The 14,280-nt window shown below is 39.1% G+C and overlaps 1 protein-coding gene and 1 long non-coding RNA gene across 3 annotated transcripts in view; one reads left to right on the forward strand and one right to left on the reverse strand.

Annotated features, from left to right (window-relative positions):
- MRPL13 (mitochondrial ribosomal protein L13) overlaps window positions 1–14,280 on the reverse strand; it is a 35,108-nt gene that overhangs the window by 4,871 nt on the left and 15,957 nt on the right. The window contains exons 5-6 of the mRNA XM_048048899.2: window positions 13,674–13,760; window positions 13,227–13,348 (exon numbers count right to left, since the gene is read on the reverse strand). Coding sequence (XP_047904856.1) covers window positions 13,227–13,348; window positions 13,674–13,760 — 209 coding nt within the window. The remainder of the gene's footprint in view (window positions 1–13,226; window positions 13,349–13,673; window positions 13,761–14,280) is intronic.
- LOC106038486 (uncharacterized) lies at window positions 3,075–6,570 on the forward strand. Of its 2 annotated transcripts, none has more exons than XR_001208656.3 (3): window positions 3,075–3,561; window positions 4,610–4,720; window positions 6,478–6,570. It is a non-coding gene; the product is annotated as an uncharacterized lncRNA (long non-coding RNA). The 2 variants fall into 2 exon arrangements; XR_010828778.1 differs by having other exon boundaries at window positions 3,075–3,475.

Raw genomic sequence — 14,280 nt, forward strand, 5'->3', positions numbered from 1 at the left:
CATAGAAAACAGAAGGTTCCCAGGGGTCCCCACTGTAACAGGTAGCACTTGCTTCTTCCCCAAACTCTTCAGAGTTGAGGTAAGCCACATAAACCTTGTCTTTTCATATGCACGTCAGCCCTACGCTCTTGAACACTGAAGAAATCAAATATACCAAGAAAGGTTTCCCATTTACAAGGAAACTGTTCTGTTCTGTAACCCACATCAAGTAGTAAGTCAAGCAAAATCATAGATCACAGGCTAAGGTTTTTGTGGGAGGCGTCTGGCCTGGTTAAGTCTATTCTATAATCTGATTTCTCTTACACACACATATCATACATCTTTGTAAACCAACAGCCTACAAAGCTTCTCAACCCTAATAAGTCAATTTTTAGAGTCTTACATTCACCTTTATTTTGAAAAAGACTTGTTATTCTTATTTTTTACACAATGATAGCTGTTCATGATAATAGTTTCAGCAAGTGTTAATCTACTCTACAATATACAGAGACACAGTGCAATATCAAGAGTCAATGTCCAGGAATTAAAAAAAAATCTGAAAATAAGTCTCATTATTTACCAAAACAAGCCAAATGTCTCCTTAAAACATCAAAATCACAGCTACATGCACCTACAATTTGTGTCTTTTCAGCCGCCACCATAACTCTTGCACCAGAGAAGCTCTATCACTGACAGCAGTATGCAGCTGTTGTATATGCTACATAAATCACCTAAGTGTAAAAAATAAATAAATAAAAGGCACAATGCCATGTCACATTTCTCTAATTCATCCACTAGACTGTGGTCTCGTAACACTGCAAGTTCATGATTCTGTAGGAAGCAGACTAAAACGTAGTGCAGTATTCACTCAAAAAAGAGGTTATTATTAAGAGGTATGTACGAGAAGACAACTGATGGTGGATTAACAGGGTAGTATAGTATTGCTTTCAAAATGGAAAGTAGTAAAATAAAGGAAAAATCCTTTAAAGTATTACATCATTCTCTCAAAAAGAACTTGAGATTACAAAATGTAAATTCTCAACTTCCTGATCTGCCTGTTTATAACTTATTCAAGGTATCTACAGATTCTGAATAAAACATTAATAGGAAAATGGCAGGAAGTCAATTACACCCCAGCTAGAAACTGTTTTCACTCTGCCGGTTAGCTGTCTCCAAGAGAAGAATTTGTCAACTACCCATGGCCCATGAAGACCCTATACGCAGCCTACAGAATTACATGTGCAGCAGGGCAGAGGAACAGAAGTGGTTTATAAAAATTAAGGGTTTGTTTCATTTTTTGAAGATAAAGGACCTGAACACCCTACATAGCTTTGTAAATCTATATATTCTTTTCATATCTGGTTTTTCTTTTTCTGAATTAAATGGAATCCATGGGCTAACTGTGAACTGTGCATAAAGGATAACAAGTCCTTGTGTGAGCAAATTGTTAAAGGTTGGATCTACAACACTCAGGACAGAATGTTCAAAGTCGGTGGAATTAAGAAAAAATATTTAACCTTAGATTATTTAAGAATTTAATTACTTTAAACTTTCAGAAATAGTGCACTATACAAAAGGGATTTCAAAGACACCTTATACATCAAGGTTACTTTTAGTGATAAAAACCAGCAATAGAGCAATTAGAAAAATCTCACAAACACAAAACTGATTTACTCTCTCTCAAAAGATGAATTGGAAGGGGTAATTCAGGTGTGCAAATGCTTCAGATACCACTCACCTATACATAGCTTTAATCTGGTCTGCCCTAATACAGTAAGAATTGCTTTTCGGACAAAAACCTAACAGTGTGTGAAATCTGCCTGGACACTGAAGAGAGAATTCCCGATGGCAAGCTTTAGCCTAAGGAGGTAAGCCACTTCAAGTCACCTTGAAAGTCAGTGAAGAGAGGCAGGGCTTCCCCAAAGTTCTTTAAATAAAGATCCATTTATTTTTCCCAAAGGGAGCTTAAACTACCTGTGCTAACGTAATACTGAATTTTGGTGACTGTTCCATAGAAGAGTACCCTAAGAACTCCCATGAACTCCAACGTAGGCCTGTTCATGGGCTGCACAAAACAAGGTTAGCGTTATCAAGGCCACTTCCCTGGTGCTCTTTATACCATTGCTGCACAAGCAGAATGGGAAGGCAGAAGTAATAGATGATACTCAACAGTCTTCTTGCCCGAAGAAATGCCCACGAAGCTGTAAGCCCAGTCTCTTAATATGGCAAGCTAACCAGCAGTACAAAGAAACCTGTTTGTTGCAACTCTGATGAGACACCCCCACCCCCACCCCCACCCCGCAAAAACAACAAAAATTCAATATTCTTCAATAAGATGTGGTATTTTTCTTGTCAAAAGGGACAAAACAAAGACCCTTTCCAAAAGTTAAATGTGTTCAACTTCCAACTCCCGTAGCGAACATTTATTTCCATCGAGCCCGAGCAGACTGGTCACACAGTTCCATCTTTATTAAATCCTTGTCAGCACATTCCAGGAAAGAGGTTTCCCTTTGCCTAGCAATGTTTTGAGGAACTAAAACATCCCCAGGACAAAAAATAAGGGGGGGGGGGGGGGTATTGCTCTGTTCGTGAAAGCCAGATCTAAGTACTCACTGGCCTGTGTTATACTGGAACTGTCTCAATTTCAAAAATATACAGGCAGCCAACTTCATAGTCCCGTACCTAGCTGAAAACTTTGTAAGACAGTCCTCATAGCAGACAGATGAAAAATAGCATTACTCATTTTAGAGAAATAAGGTTAAGACTCTACTGTAATACATGATGTTACCTGCTTTATACGTAAACTAGTTATTTTGCAATCCTTTACAGTATTTTGATTTTCAGAAGATCTTTTTAAAAATATTTAATCTCCATTTTTAATCATTTAGAATACTTCTTCAAAACTACGTATTTCAACCTGAATTACTATGTTTCTTTGAGCTTTTAAATGCACTGGTAACAATTTATAATAGATGTTGCTTGTCCTTTTGGGAGAGAAAGTAGTTACGTGTTTTTTCGACCACATGCTGATGATAAAATACCTTCTGACAACGTAACATGATTTTCTTTCAAACTCAAAAAAAAAAGGATGCTCACCTCTCCGTAAACAATCTCAATTCCAAAATAGTTTTATGTTGTATTTCAAACAAAAATTACAAAGTCATATTTCACAGAGTCTTTACAGTCATTCATGCAATTGCAAGCATGTATTTGTGATTCCTAATTAGTATTTTCGAGGCAGCCTCTGCTAAGGAATAAGGTTGTCAATACTGCAGGAATGACCTGCCAATAACTGCTCTTGACTCAGCAACAATGCACACCTGGTTGGGAAGCTTTGAAGATCTCAAATTGCATTTTTCTCTTCACCTGCAGGCGATTATCTCAACACTGGGGAATGTGACCCAGAGAGAAGGTGCTCCCTGCGCTTTCTGCAATCTGACCGACAATAAGAATGACTGTTCAGAAAGGACTGAACCTCGCTTCAGCCCTGTAAAAGGTCAGTGCCTCACAGCTACCTGACGCTGCACGCTAATCAACTGTCACTAAGATGAAAGCAGTGGTACGAGAGCAGAGGTAGAAAAGGTTAGTTGTATGTTTGAATTTTGGCAAGACTTCATTGCTTCTGTGGATGAGAAAAAGCACTCCAGATGTACTGAAAAACAACATAAAAACTAATAACCAGCCTGTACTAAAGGCACCTCCATCTCTGCCATTTACAGTCTAGGCAGTGCTAAGTATTACTTATAACTTGAAAAATCTCATGTCTGGTAGGATTCCCCATTTAAACCAGTTATCTATTAGAAAATAATCAGTTGTAACTCGAAGTTATCAAAATGTGTTAAGATTAACTGTTGCCAGAGGATTTTAGGCCTCTGGCTTCTATGATGGGTTTTTCCATTGGCTCATTTCCTTTCTCTCTCTCTCTCTTTTTTTTTTTTTTTGTCGTTACTAAAATCTACCTGCTTCCTGCAAAAAAGTGGAAAGCTCCCCAGCCAGCTAAGCGATCCTTCACCCTTCAGGATGGCTGCAGTTTTACAGCAGCTCTGCACGATTTCCCTATACAGATTACAAGAATTATCAGAACAGGGATAAAATCTCTCCAAACTTGTGAGTTTTACAGTTTTTTCAGGCAAACAAATGTAATTTATTTAGTGTTGAAGTGCTTCAAAATCTGTTAAGTAGTTAACCAAAAATGGCTCATACACGCAGGGTCTCTGAGTTTATAAGCAGCACGTTTTCTAAGAGCTAGGGGAAGACCAATTAGTGAAAAGATCTGGTGGGTAGATCACGCCACTTAGTGTCTAGTCTTCAGCCAGCCCTTGATCCGCTCACTCTGAGACAGCAGACACACCAGGCCTGTGAAGTCCTCCATATTTAGGGAAATCAGTCACAGGAACGTGGCATTAGTGCTAGCTGATGACAGGCAGCTGCACACCCAAGAGAATTTCTGCCTTACCTCTCGTGTCCCTTAATAATGACAATACTGTATAGGTGTTTCTTTAGCCTCCCCTGGTGCTAAAAGGCTATAATCGATTTGGTTTTGAATAAAACTGTTGTTTCACAGTAAAAACAGAAGAAAATTGGTGGCCTATCTTTTAAATATCTTAAGATTCATATTTTTTTTTAATAGACAACCTTAAAGGACAGACCTCAACGCAGAGCCAAAATTTACTCGAAAACCAGAGGAATATGTAGTTTGCAGGTACACTTAGCAAGTTGTGCCAAAGTAAACAGCTATAAGGTAAGTGCACAACTGCTAAAGGGAATTTCTGCACACATTTCATCTGTTTGACTAATCACACTAGTAAATCAAACCCCACGGATTAGATGTGGCTATCATTCTCTCGCAAAATAAATTATGTAGTTACACTCAAACATCAACTGAGTGTGCAGCTGGGGGGAGTGGAATTGTTTGCCTGCTCAAGATGTACCTACTAGCCCGGAGTTGCTCTATGCCTCTGGTAAAATAATCAGGGAAACCACCAATGGTATTTGAACTATCATTAAATTCCCAATACACACTTTGACCTATTCTAAACCATGAACTTCATGCTCTGTTTGGGGTCAGAATAACCTTTTCCGTATTGGCTTAGTCCTCACACAGACTATGAGCCGAGTTAATAAGCATTTTTCCAAATATAGCTAATTTTACTTAGAGATCTGGTAATCAGCTACAGTAACAGAGGCTGCACTTAATAACAGAGTAAGTAAAGGTGGCTTTTTTGGTACTGTTACGTCAACTATAGTGACTAACCCCTCCGTGCATATACAAAATTTAAGATAAATCCTTGGTGCTCCTCAACTTCAGCTCAGTGGTTTTCTACGTAGAACTTGCATTTGTTTTGATTTTTAAGAAGTATACGTAAATCGAGTTATTTGACCCAATGCTAATATGTATTTAGGTAATCTTAGCGAGATTAGGAACGGTTTAATTAAAATTTAAAATAAACTGGTTACAATGCCAGTTTCCCTAAAAACCAATTAAGCAAAACTGAACTAAGCTACCTAAATGCCACTGATCCCAGATTTTGACCTGGATTATAAGAATTCTGTTTGCAAAATGGTATAAATTAAATCCATGCAATGTACACGTAAACTTCATCTTAGCAAGATGATGCTTTTTGCAAGTGAAAGTGTTTTCTTTAAAAATATATTCTGCTTAAAACTGTAGGGCTGTAGAAGGAACAGCACTGTACACTTGGCTTTGTCCAGAGAATTACGTTATTCTTCAAATAAACAGAGAAGTGGGTAAAGGAACGATGAAATGCTTTCCAGACTTTCTGTCACCACCAGAAGTGAAAAAAGCAAATATATTTAGACATCTATAAAAGAGTAATTAAAAAAATTCTAATTCCATTTTCATCTGGGCAAGTAGTTCAACAGTATCACATACAACTGTTCTCATACTGCTTGTCAAATTTCCATTAATTTAGTTTCTACTTTTTTTCATATATGAGATCAACAGATTTTAGGGGGAAGGGGAAAGTAGCTTTAGAACTTTCTTTTTGAAAGCCTCTTCAGACAGCTGAAGCGAAACTTCAGTTACCCTTTTATTAAATCTCTTACCTTCACCTCTACTTTTAGCCATGATGTAAGCTGCTCTCAAGTAAAGGGTAAGAGAATCAGTAGCATCAGCTATTTTATACATGTTAGAGAAAAGCCAGTAATTAATTTTAACAGGCTGAACACTCTAAATATGGATTTGTCAGATTTGTAGGATGATTAAGCTACTGACCCTTCTCAGTCAGTATCCAGTTGCCCTCTGCAGTTAAAACCTAACATAGAGGGGAGCAATTTTCTTCTCAATTTTCTAAGTGTGTGGCTTTTTGTCCACGGGAATTTAGATCCTGCTCTGGTAGCCTGAAATATGAGATGTGGTTACCTTCAGCCTTCTGCTAAGCAACAAAAAATTGTGGGATATTTTTATGCCCTTACTATAAAAAAAATAAAGTTACCAGTGATAATTCTCAAATTTTAATGGGGTTTAATGATTTACAGCTAGTTACTGGAATTCCTACCGAGAACCAAAAAAGCCACCGAAAATGAACTTCCAGAGGGATTCCTCAAAGAGTACATTGGAACAGGACTGGGCTATATTGGCAGGATAGCTTTTTCCTCATCTATCCAGTTTCTGTTTTTAGGAAAAACTAAGCCTGGCTCAAGTCTTTCACAGAAGTTTGTATTGGCCATCGCAGCTCTGATCACTGAAACTTGCCAACCCTGCTCTTTGAGAGATGAGCACTCAAGCCGAAGGGGCAGTACTTGTTCCTGTTACACAAACACCCAAGGTGAGAAGAAAAGCACTAGCACGCAAGGCACTGCACACACCAACTGCAGGCACAGCAGTTTGGATGAACTATGAAAATGGCTGGAAGAACACGTTTAGAAACCTGAGAGGGTCCTTACTAAAGTAGCTCAAGACCTCACCATCTTTGGAGGTCTTCACTGAGCTTCTTCAGACACTTGGAGTAACAACCCCCCAATTTTTTTCATATACCATACCTTATATTTATTTCACTGTAGAACAAAAAATATTTTACAGACTTGGTATTAAACACAAGTTACAATGTTTGTGACATAGCACGCCACTGGAGATGCTCCAAGTATCATTTGTGTATCTAAAATAACGCAAGGTGTCTTGTGGTGTTGGCTTCCTGCAAAGTTATCCAAGGAAATTGACAAAGAACTCCATAAATTAAAACTGCAAGCACCATATAACCTTCATAACATCATTTCAGCCACACAGCCAGGATATCTCTGGCTTCCTCTTCAGATCTTATTACCCAAATGATTTCTTGGATGTAGAGACTACAGATAGGAACTTTGACCAGATATTGTACAACTGGGCAAGGTAAGTATTGTTGCAGTTACCTTATAAGACAGCAAATAGAAGGGGCAACCGTGGCTGAGAAGATCTGTTAATGTGAGAGCCTTTCTGTCTACCAATGCCTACAAATCTACTTGCTAGGAACATCAACAGTAGACTTCAGTTGCCCAGGGTTGGCAAGGCTGGCTTTAAGGAAGACAAAGCCAGGGAAGAACTGCAGATGGAAGTTATGACCCACCACATCATTGGCACAGAACGTGTAATAGGGTTCTCAGAGACATCCGCCATTCCTGGGTGTCCCAACCGGCTTGTGTTTCATCATCTACAAACATTTCTTCCCCAGAACATGACATTTTTCTGCTTTCAAAGCCACACAGTCCTGCTAGTGAATGAACAAGAACCTGTGTGCCATGCCACACTGATCAGCATATGGGTGACATTCAGTGTCAAAACTGGGACTGTGCCCAGCCCACACTGCTCTGCTGAAACGAATTTATGGCTTCACATCAGGCTCTGCAACCCCCTGCCTAGAAGCAGGCTGTACAGAAGGGGGCCAGGAATCAGGCAAGTTACTCAAAAATAAACATTAAGAAGGTGTTTGGTTTTCTTAAACCAAGTTTCAGAGTTTACAATACCTCAAGTTTTAAAAACGTCAAAAGCCTTCAAGGACTTCTTTTCCAGAAAGACAAGTGAGAGGCTGTCTGGCCCGGAGCGAGGTCCACGGAGAGCTCCTATAAAGCCTGGCAGTAGAACAGGCACTCAGTATGCACACCAGCAACAGCCTCAGAGCTCTCCTGGAAGTCAGAATGCTCCGCTTCCTTAAGGGAAACTCTTAGGAATGTATCCATCTAGCTAGAACAACACAGAGGTCTTCTATATATTTGGTAACATTTTTGTCCAAGTGATTTTAAAAGACTTCTTCAAAAATAAATTTCCTGCCTTCAGAAGTTTACTGTCTGAAAACTTATCTATACAGTCGGGTAAACAACTTTTAGATGGCATTTAATGGGAAAATTTACACATAAATCTGACGTATTCCTGCCTTTAGAAGACAGGTATGAAACGTAACTGTTTGTTTAGTCATACACGATTGGTGAATTTTGTGATGACTTCTGTTTAAAGCTCATTAAAAACCATCTGATCTAAAACCTCAAACACCTTTGCAATAATGGTTCATTCACAGTAAGAACCTGCAAAAAAAAATAAATAAGACTCAGTCAAAGGAACAGGTTTTTGATCTTTCTCCCCTTTAAATCTGTCTGGAAAGACACGGTTTCACTTCCCTGCATCTACAAGGTTTTTCACCACTGTTATTTCAGACCTCTCTCCATCAAAGATCTAAGATGGCAGCTCTGCACAATTTGGGAAGCCAACTGGTTCGGGTTAAGGCTAAAAGGAACGAATGCTCAAATAAAATCCCTCTCACTGGAAATATTCAGAAATTTAACTCCCTGTTTTCATGGAGCAGAAGCCAGCCTGTTGTCCCATCATGAACTGTGTGGTGGTGGAAGGAGAGGCGATGGGAAGGCTGTCCACTCTGAAAAACACAAACTGTTCGCTACGTTTCCACACTGGACCCGTGCTTTCCTTAAAAGCCATTTCTCCATTTTAGTGCTGAACTTGGATATTGTATATTTGTCTACAGTGTCAGTCTCCAATTACAGAAAAATACCTTTAACAACCATCTGTAGCAAGACATTTTAATAAAAATGCAGGTAGAAAGTCCAATGAAACCATGAGCAGCACTGAGCATGTTCTCTTCCCATTCAGAACGAAAATTATTTACGTTTCACTTCAGATTAAATAGAAAAAGGCTCCTTTCTTCCTAACACTAGCAACTTCTTCCGATGCACTCAATTTGTATTTGTTTCCTATTATCTTACGACTTTTATATTCAGTAGGGTACATTTTGGGGGAATAAATTTTAACATAAAACCTTAAACATTTATTTTCTTGTCATAATTGTACTTTCCCTTATATCCTTAAATACTTTTCATCTAGCTATGGTTTTAATTTGATCTTTTACACTAAAGGATATAACGATTTTTAAAAGGATAATATCAACTAATTCTTTTTCTTCTAGGAAAAAAAAAAGGCGTGACACAAAGAATCTCCCTCTCCTTATTTTTAATCACTCTCCTAGGAATTTCATTCTCTTGAACCTCTGCCCTTTGTCAAACAGTGGCTGGATCAGAAATTCACGAAGGATAGGAAGAAAAATCACATAAGGCAGGGAGACTTATTAAAACCATCTGAAAAAAAAGTACAGTTTTTATGAATCCTTGATATTCTGGTTAATCTCAGGTACTGCTCTTACTGATTGGAAGCTACCAGTGAGCTCTGCAGAAGCTCACCGACCGAAGCACACAGCAGTAAACGTACAGCCCCTACGTATCCCAAATGCAGTTCAAGTACAGGACACAGAGAACAAGAGAAGGCTATTTATTCATCTTCGTGCTGTGTGCTCACACCCACACTTCTAAGACTCTGTTAGAGAGTAACAAATGAAAAGCTGAATAGGCCTAACACTCCTGGTAGCCCATACTTCGGGTTTTTTAACCACAGATTATTAAAATATTACTCTACTATCTATGTTTGTATACTTTCATAAAAGATAGAGCACCATATAACAATTTGCATCACAAGGTACTGCAAATCCCCTACTCAAAGCAGGACTAACTTCAGCATTGTATCAGGTTGCTCAGAACCTGCACAGCCAAGTTCTGAGCACCTCCGAGGCTGGAGATTCTCCATTCTCTCTGGGCAGCCCGGCAGCTGGGAAAGAATAAAATCACTCAGAACCTGAAGAGAAAGTCAGTTTTGCAGTCTAAGATACAGGTGTGTTACTGCAACATTTGGATTTCAAGGCCTGTCAGTGTTTGAGAACAGCTTTTAAAAAAAAAAAAAAACAAACAAACCAATGTTCCCTTTTAAAACCCTTCTGAAACAATTTTGACGTTGTTTCTCAGTACATCACAAACTGTAGAGTATCCCATTTATACAATCTTATTCAATCTCTTCTCTTTCATTTGTTGTACAAAGCTGCCTACAGTATTTTGTCTGGTTTTTTTGACTCATTTTAAAAACACTCTTTTTGCTATATGCCTCTAAAAAAGCTGACACCATTAAAAACATGTAAATACTTCTATCTTTGTTGCTTCTACAGGCTTTGAAAGGAATAATGCGCACACTACTTCTTCCATGGGCTCCCACTGGGAAAGTTCAGAGCAGAGTTTCTTACAGCTGGATATTTATACAGCCTTCCTTGTAGTGCCTTCAGTGTAAAGCTGTCTATTCTAAGATACTCCAGCTGGCACTTTAACGAGAGAACAGTGACTGCTACAATTCACAGTAAGTCCCCCTTTACAGACTTCTGCGTTTTACTTACCAAATCAGAAAGTTATTTCACCAAATTCGCTCAATTCTCTTATTTCACAACGAGAGTCAGATCCCCACAGCACTGTCAGTGCTGCACAATTACCGTGATACTTCTATTTCCTCAGTCAGGAAGAAAAACATTATTGTTTTTCTCATTAGTTCAGATTGGAAACTCTGCCCAATATCAAGCGAGCTGAAAGTTAAATTTGAGCTCATCTGTTTGACAGTAGTATCCGACATCTATTATGGTCTGGTTGCAGGCCAGGACAAGAAGCCAGAATTGCAGCAGGGGCAACACTGATGCACCCTGAAGCTAGTGGAGAGATGGGAGATAACCACTTTCATTCTTCATCTCCCTGCTTGGACTTAGGAGTTCCTTAGAGCAGAAAAGAAGGTACGAGGAGCACAAAAGCCACACAGAGCGAAGGAACAGCAGCAGGGTTAGGTACGTCCTCTTGCCTTTAGAACAGGCCCTAGCTAGTGCAGCTGGCTGAAGGGGAACCTAGTGCTCTCTGACATATTCTTGTTCCAGAGCTCTCTCTTCCCACCCTAGGTCCACCTGTTCCCTGGTTCTTCTCCCCAGGGACGCCCACTGAAGTCTCCCACTCATCCCACAGAAGCAGCACTACAATCGCAGTTGAAAGCCGCCAAACCTGAGGCAGTTGCAGGGCTTCTGTGGCACCAGCACTCCCCAACCTAACTGGCATGGAGAAAAAGACTGTCTACAGACAGCACTTCCCCAAAACTGATCAGGATGAGACCGCAAAGCAAAGAAAATGGGGGAGAGGGAAGCCTTCTCAACGCTGACATGAAATTATTAGGAGACTTAGTTTGACAGCAATTACTAAACTAGAAGGCACCAGGTTCTCGGTCGCATACAGCCATAAATCAACACAATAAGGGTGGCCCAGCGCTGAGATGAACTCATGCAGATTACAGCAGTGTGTGGGAACAAAGAAAAGCATTTCCAATGCTCTGGTAGCGTGTTTTCTCTGATGGAAGGGACACTCCCAATTAGCTAGTTCCATTTAAGTGCCAAATTCTTATTCACTGCTAAGTTATCATGTAACAATTTGTGTCAGCGTAAGTACAAAAGACTGTTACATGAGAGTAAAATACACCACACTGCATGAGCAGCTCATCAGCTTCGCTCTAATGCAGTGCAGAATTCTGCTCATTTGAGCAGAGCTGGAATTTCTTCAGGGTGAATCCAATGAGATCTCACAGGAATCATGAGATAGATCTGTGTTTTCAACTGCATCTAGTCAATGTGATAAAAACAAACAAACAACACAGCAATGTGCATACTGACATAATTGGAAAGAAAATCGAGATCAGTCTACCTATGTCCACCCAGAAGAGGGCTTAAAGCATGACTGGACTTCGCTCCATTACAGCAGAGGCTGCAATACTGAGGTGCCTCAGACTGAACTGATGCACAGGCTTTATTTTAGCGTCTTCTAGAACTAATAGCCTAATTACATTTTTTTTTGTTTATTTTAATTACATTTTTGAAAGTATTACCCGCATTTGCGATAACACAGGAGAAGCACCACAAGATGTAACTGATTTCCAAAATCATCTTCAGCTGTCAATGTCCTTCCTCTATTTTAAAAGACCTAAACCAACCCACATTAAGCAAACACTGTCACAAATGAATGCCTAGAGACATGCAGACCACACTTATTTTAGGTGTCTTCCACACAACAGGCACCAGGTGTTTAAACTTGCCTTACTAAAAATCCTATCAAATTCTACATGCTGAAAACAAGCCAAAGAGCACAAGTCGGTCCTGCTTGTTTGGAAGACAACTCTAGTCCACTTGCTTCATTCCTACTCTCTGGCTTTGACATTTCAAGGAAGTCCAGTATTAGGGCTCTCAAAATGACCACAAGAAAAAAAATATCACACTAAGCAGAAATGTCCCAGCTACAACGCATTATTTTCACTAGTAGGTTGACTCAATGCTGCACGTGATGGTATAAAAAAAATAAACAAACACAAACACTCGATATGCCACACATCTACTGTGGAACTGATTTTGTGCACTGAAAAGAAATTATTTATCAAAATAAACATGTGGTACGATCCCTGCCAAGGACCCATTCTCCAAGGTCTAGTTTAGCAGAATTTTTTCCCTTCCTCTAGAGAAAATCTGAAGATTCTTTTATACTTTATTTATTTATTTATTAATTAAAATGAATCATTCTCTCACAGAACTGCACAGTGTTTCCTTTGGCTACGACTACCAGTTGACAACTCAAGTAGGATAACTGAGTAAGCATTTACTCAACTATATTTTCATGAAGATCAGAAAAGCTTTACTTAAAATGATCTTTTTAGATTTTAAAAAAGGCAAGAAATATGAAAAAATTGGCACCGCCCCCGAGTATGAACATTCTTTCCTTGAATGATCTCCTCCCACCAAAAAAACGTGACATGAAGAAAAAAAAAAATAAATTCCTTTTTTGTTACTCAGTGTAAGAGCCAACACAGTATTTACTCAGTCCAAGTATCCATTTTAAAAATCTAAGATACTTACGGAGTCCAAACCCTTGGAAAGGCAGCAATTTCTTCGGGTGTATATTCATCTAACCTCCTGGGGACTGCACGTGGCTGAGGAATCTCTTGTAGAAGATTCTTCTCTATATCTTCTGGGATAACCTGTGGTGAGCGAGAACAGTCTTAGCTACATGATTGTTTAGAAAACACCTCGCTCCTTCCCAAATCCAGACCAAAATTTATCAACCCGACTGCATTCTTCCCGTTACATGAAGCCTAAACACACAAGACTATCTCATGCATGTCTTAGATCTCACAATTTTGTGAAATAAAGAGCACCAACATATAAAAGTATACTGCGATACATAAATAAAAAGCGGCTTGATTTTCCTTAATTTACCTTATGAATGAAGTTTTGTTGTTGATAATGATCCCTCTTTACCTCCAAAGGAAAAAGGAATGAAAACGTAACTGTGTGACTACTTACATCTTCTGGGAACAGGTGCAACCTCTGCATCATAGTTCTTCTCTGAAGGTTTTTTGGAAGCATTCTATAAACAGCTAATTTGACGATCTGAGGAAAGATAACATGGTAACAAAAAAATCAGACCACCTACAAACAATGTGAAAAAGGCAAGTTGTGTTTCCCTCTGCCCATTCTACCAGTCTCTCAACCTCTTTTCAGTCAACTTCTTCCATACTGAAGAACTCTGGCACCACATTAAGAAAGCATTACAGGCTTACTGTTTTGGAAGAAGGAACACTTACTGTCAGTTGTATAAACACTTACTCTAACAGTCATATTGAAAATTCCTGCTTAGAAATTAGAACTATATTTTGCATTGTGGATGAGTGCACTTAATCGTGCAACTTGAAAAGAATTAAGAGGCTTGAATTAACTCCTTATTTTAGTATTGGATAATACATTTATATACAAATCTGTCCTGGTTTTGTCTGGGATTGAGTTAATTTTCTTCCTAGTAGCTGGTATGGAGCTGTGTTTTGGATTTAGGATGAGAACAATGCTGATAACGCACCGCTGTTTCAGATGTTGCAGAGCAGCGCTCACCCAGAGCCAAGGACTCCCCAGCTCC

This window comes from Anser cygnoides, chromosome 2, assembly GCF_040182565.1.
Source record: "Anser cygnoides isolate HZ-2024a breed goose chromosome 2, Taihu_goose_T2T_genome, whole genome shotgun sequence".
Taxonomy (NCBI): Eukaryota; Metazoa; Chordata; class Aves; order Anseriformes; family Anatidae; genus Anser; species Anser cygnoides.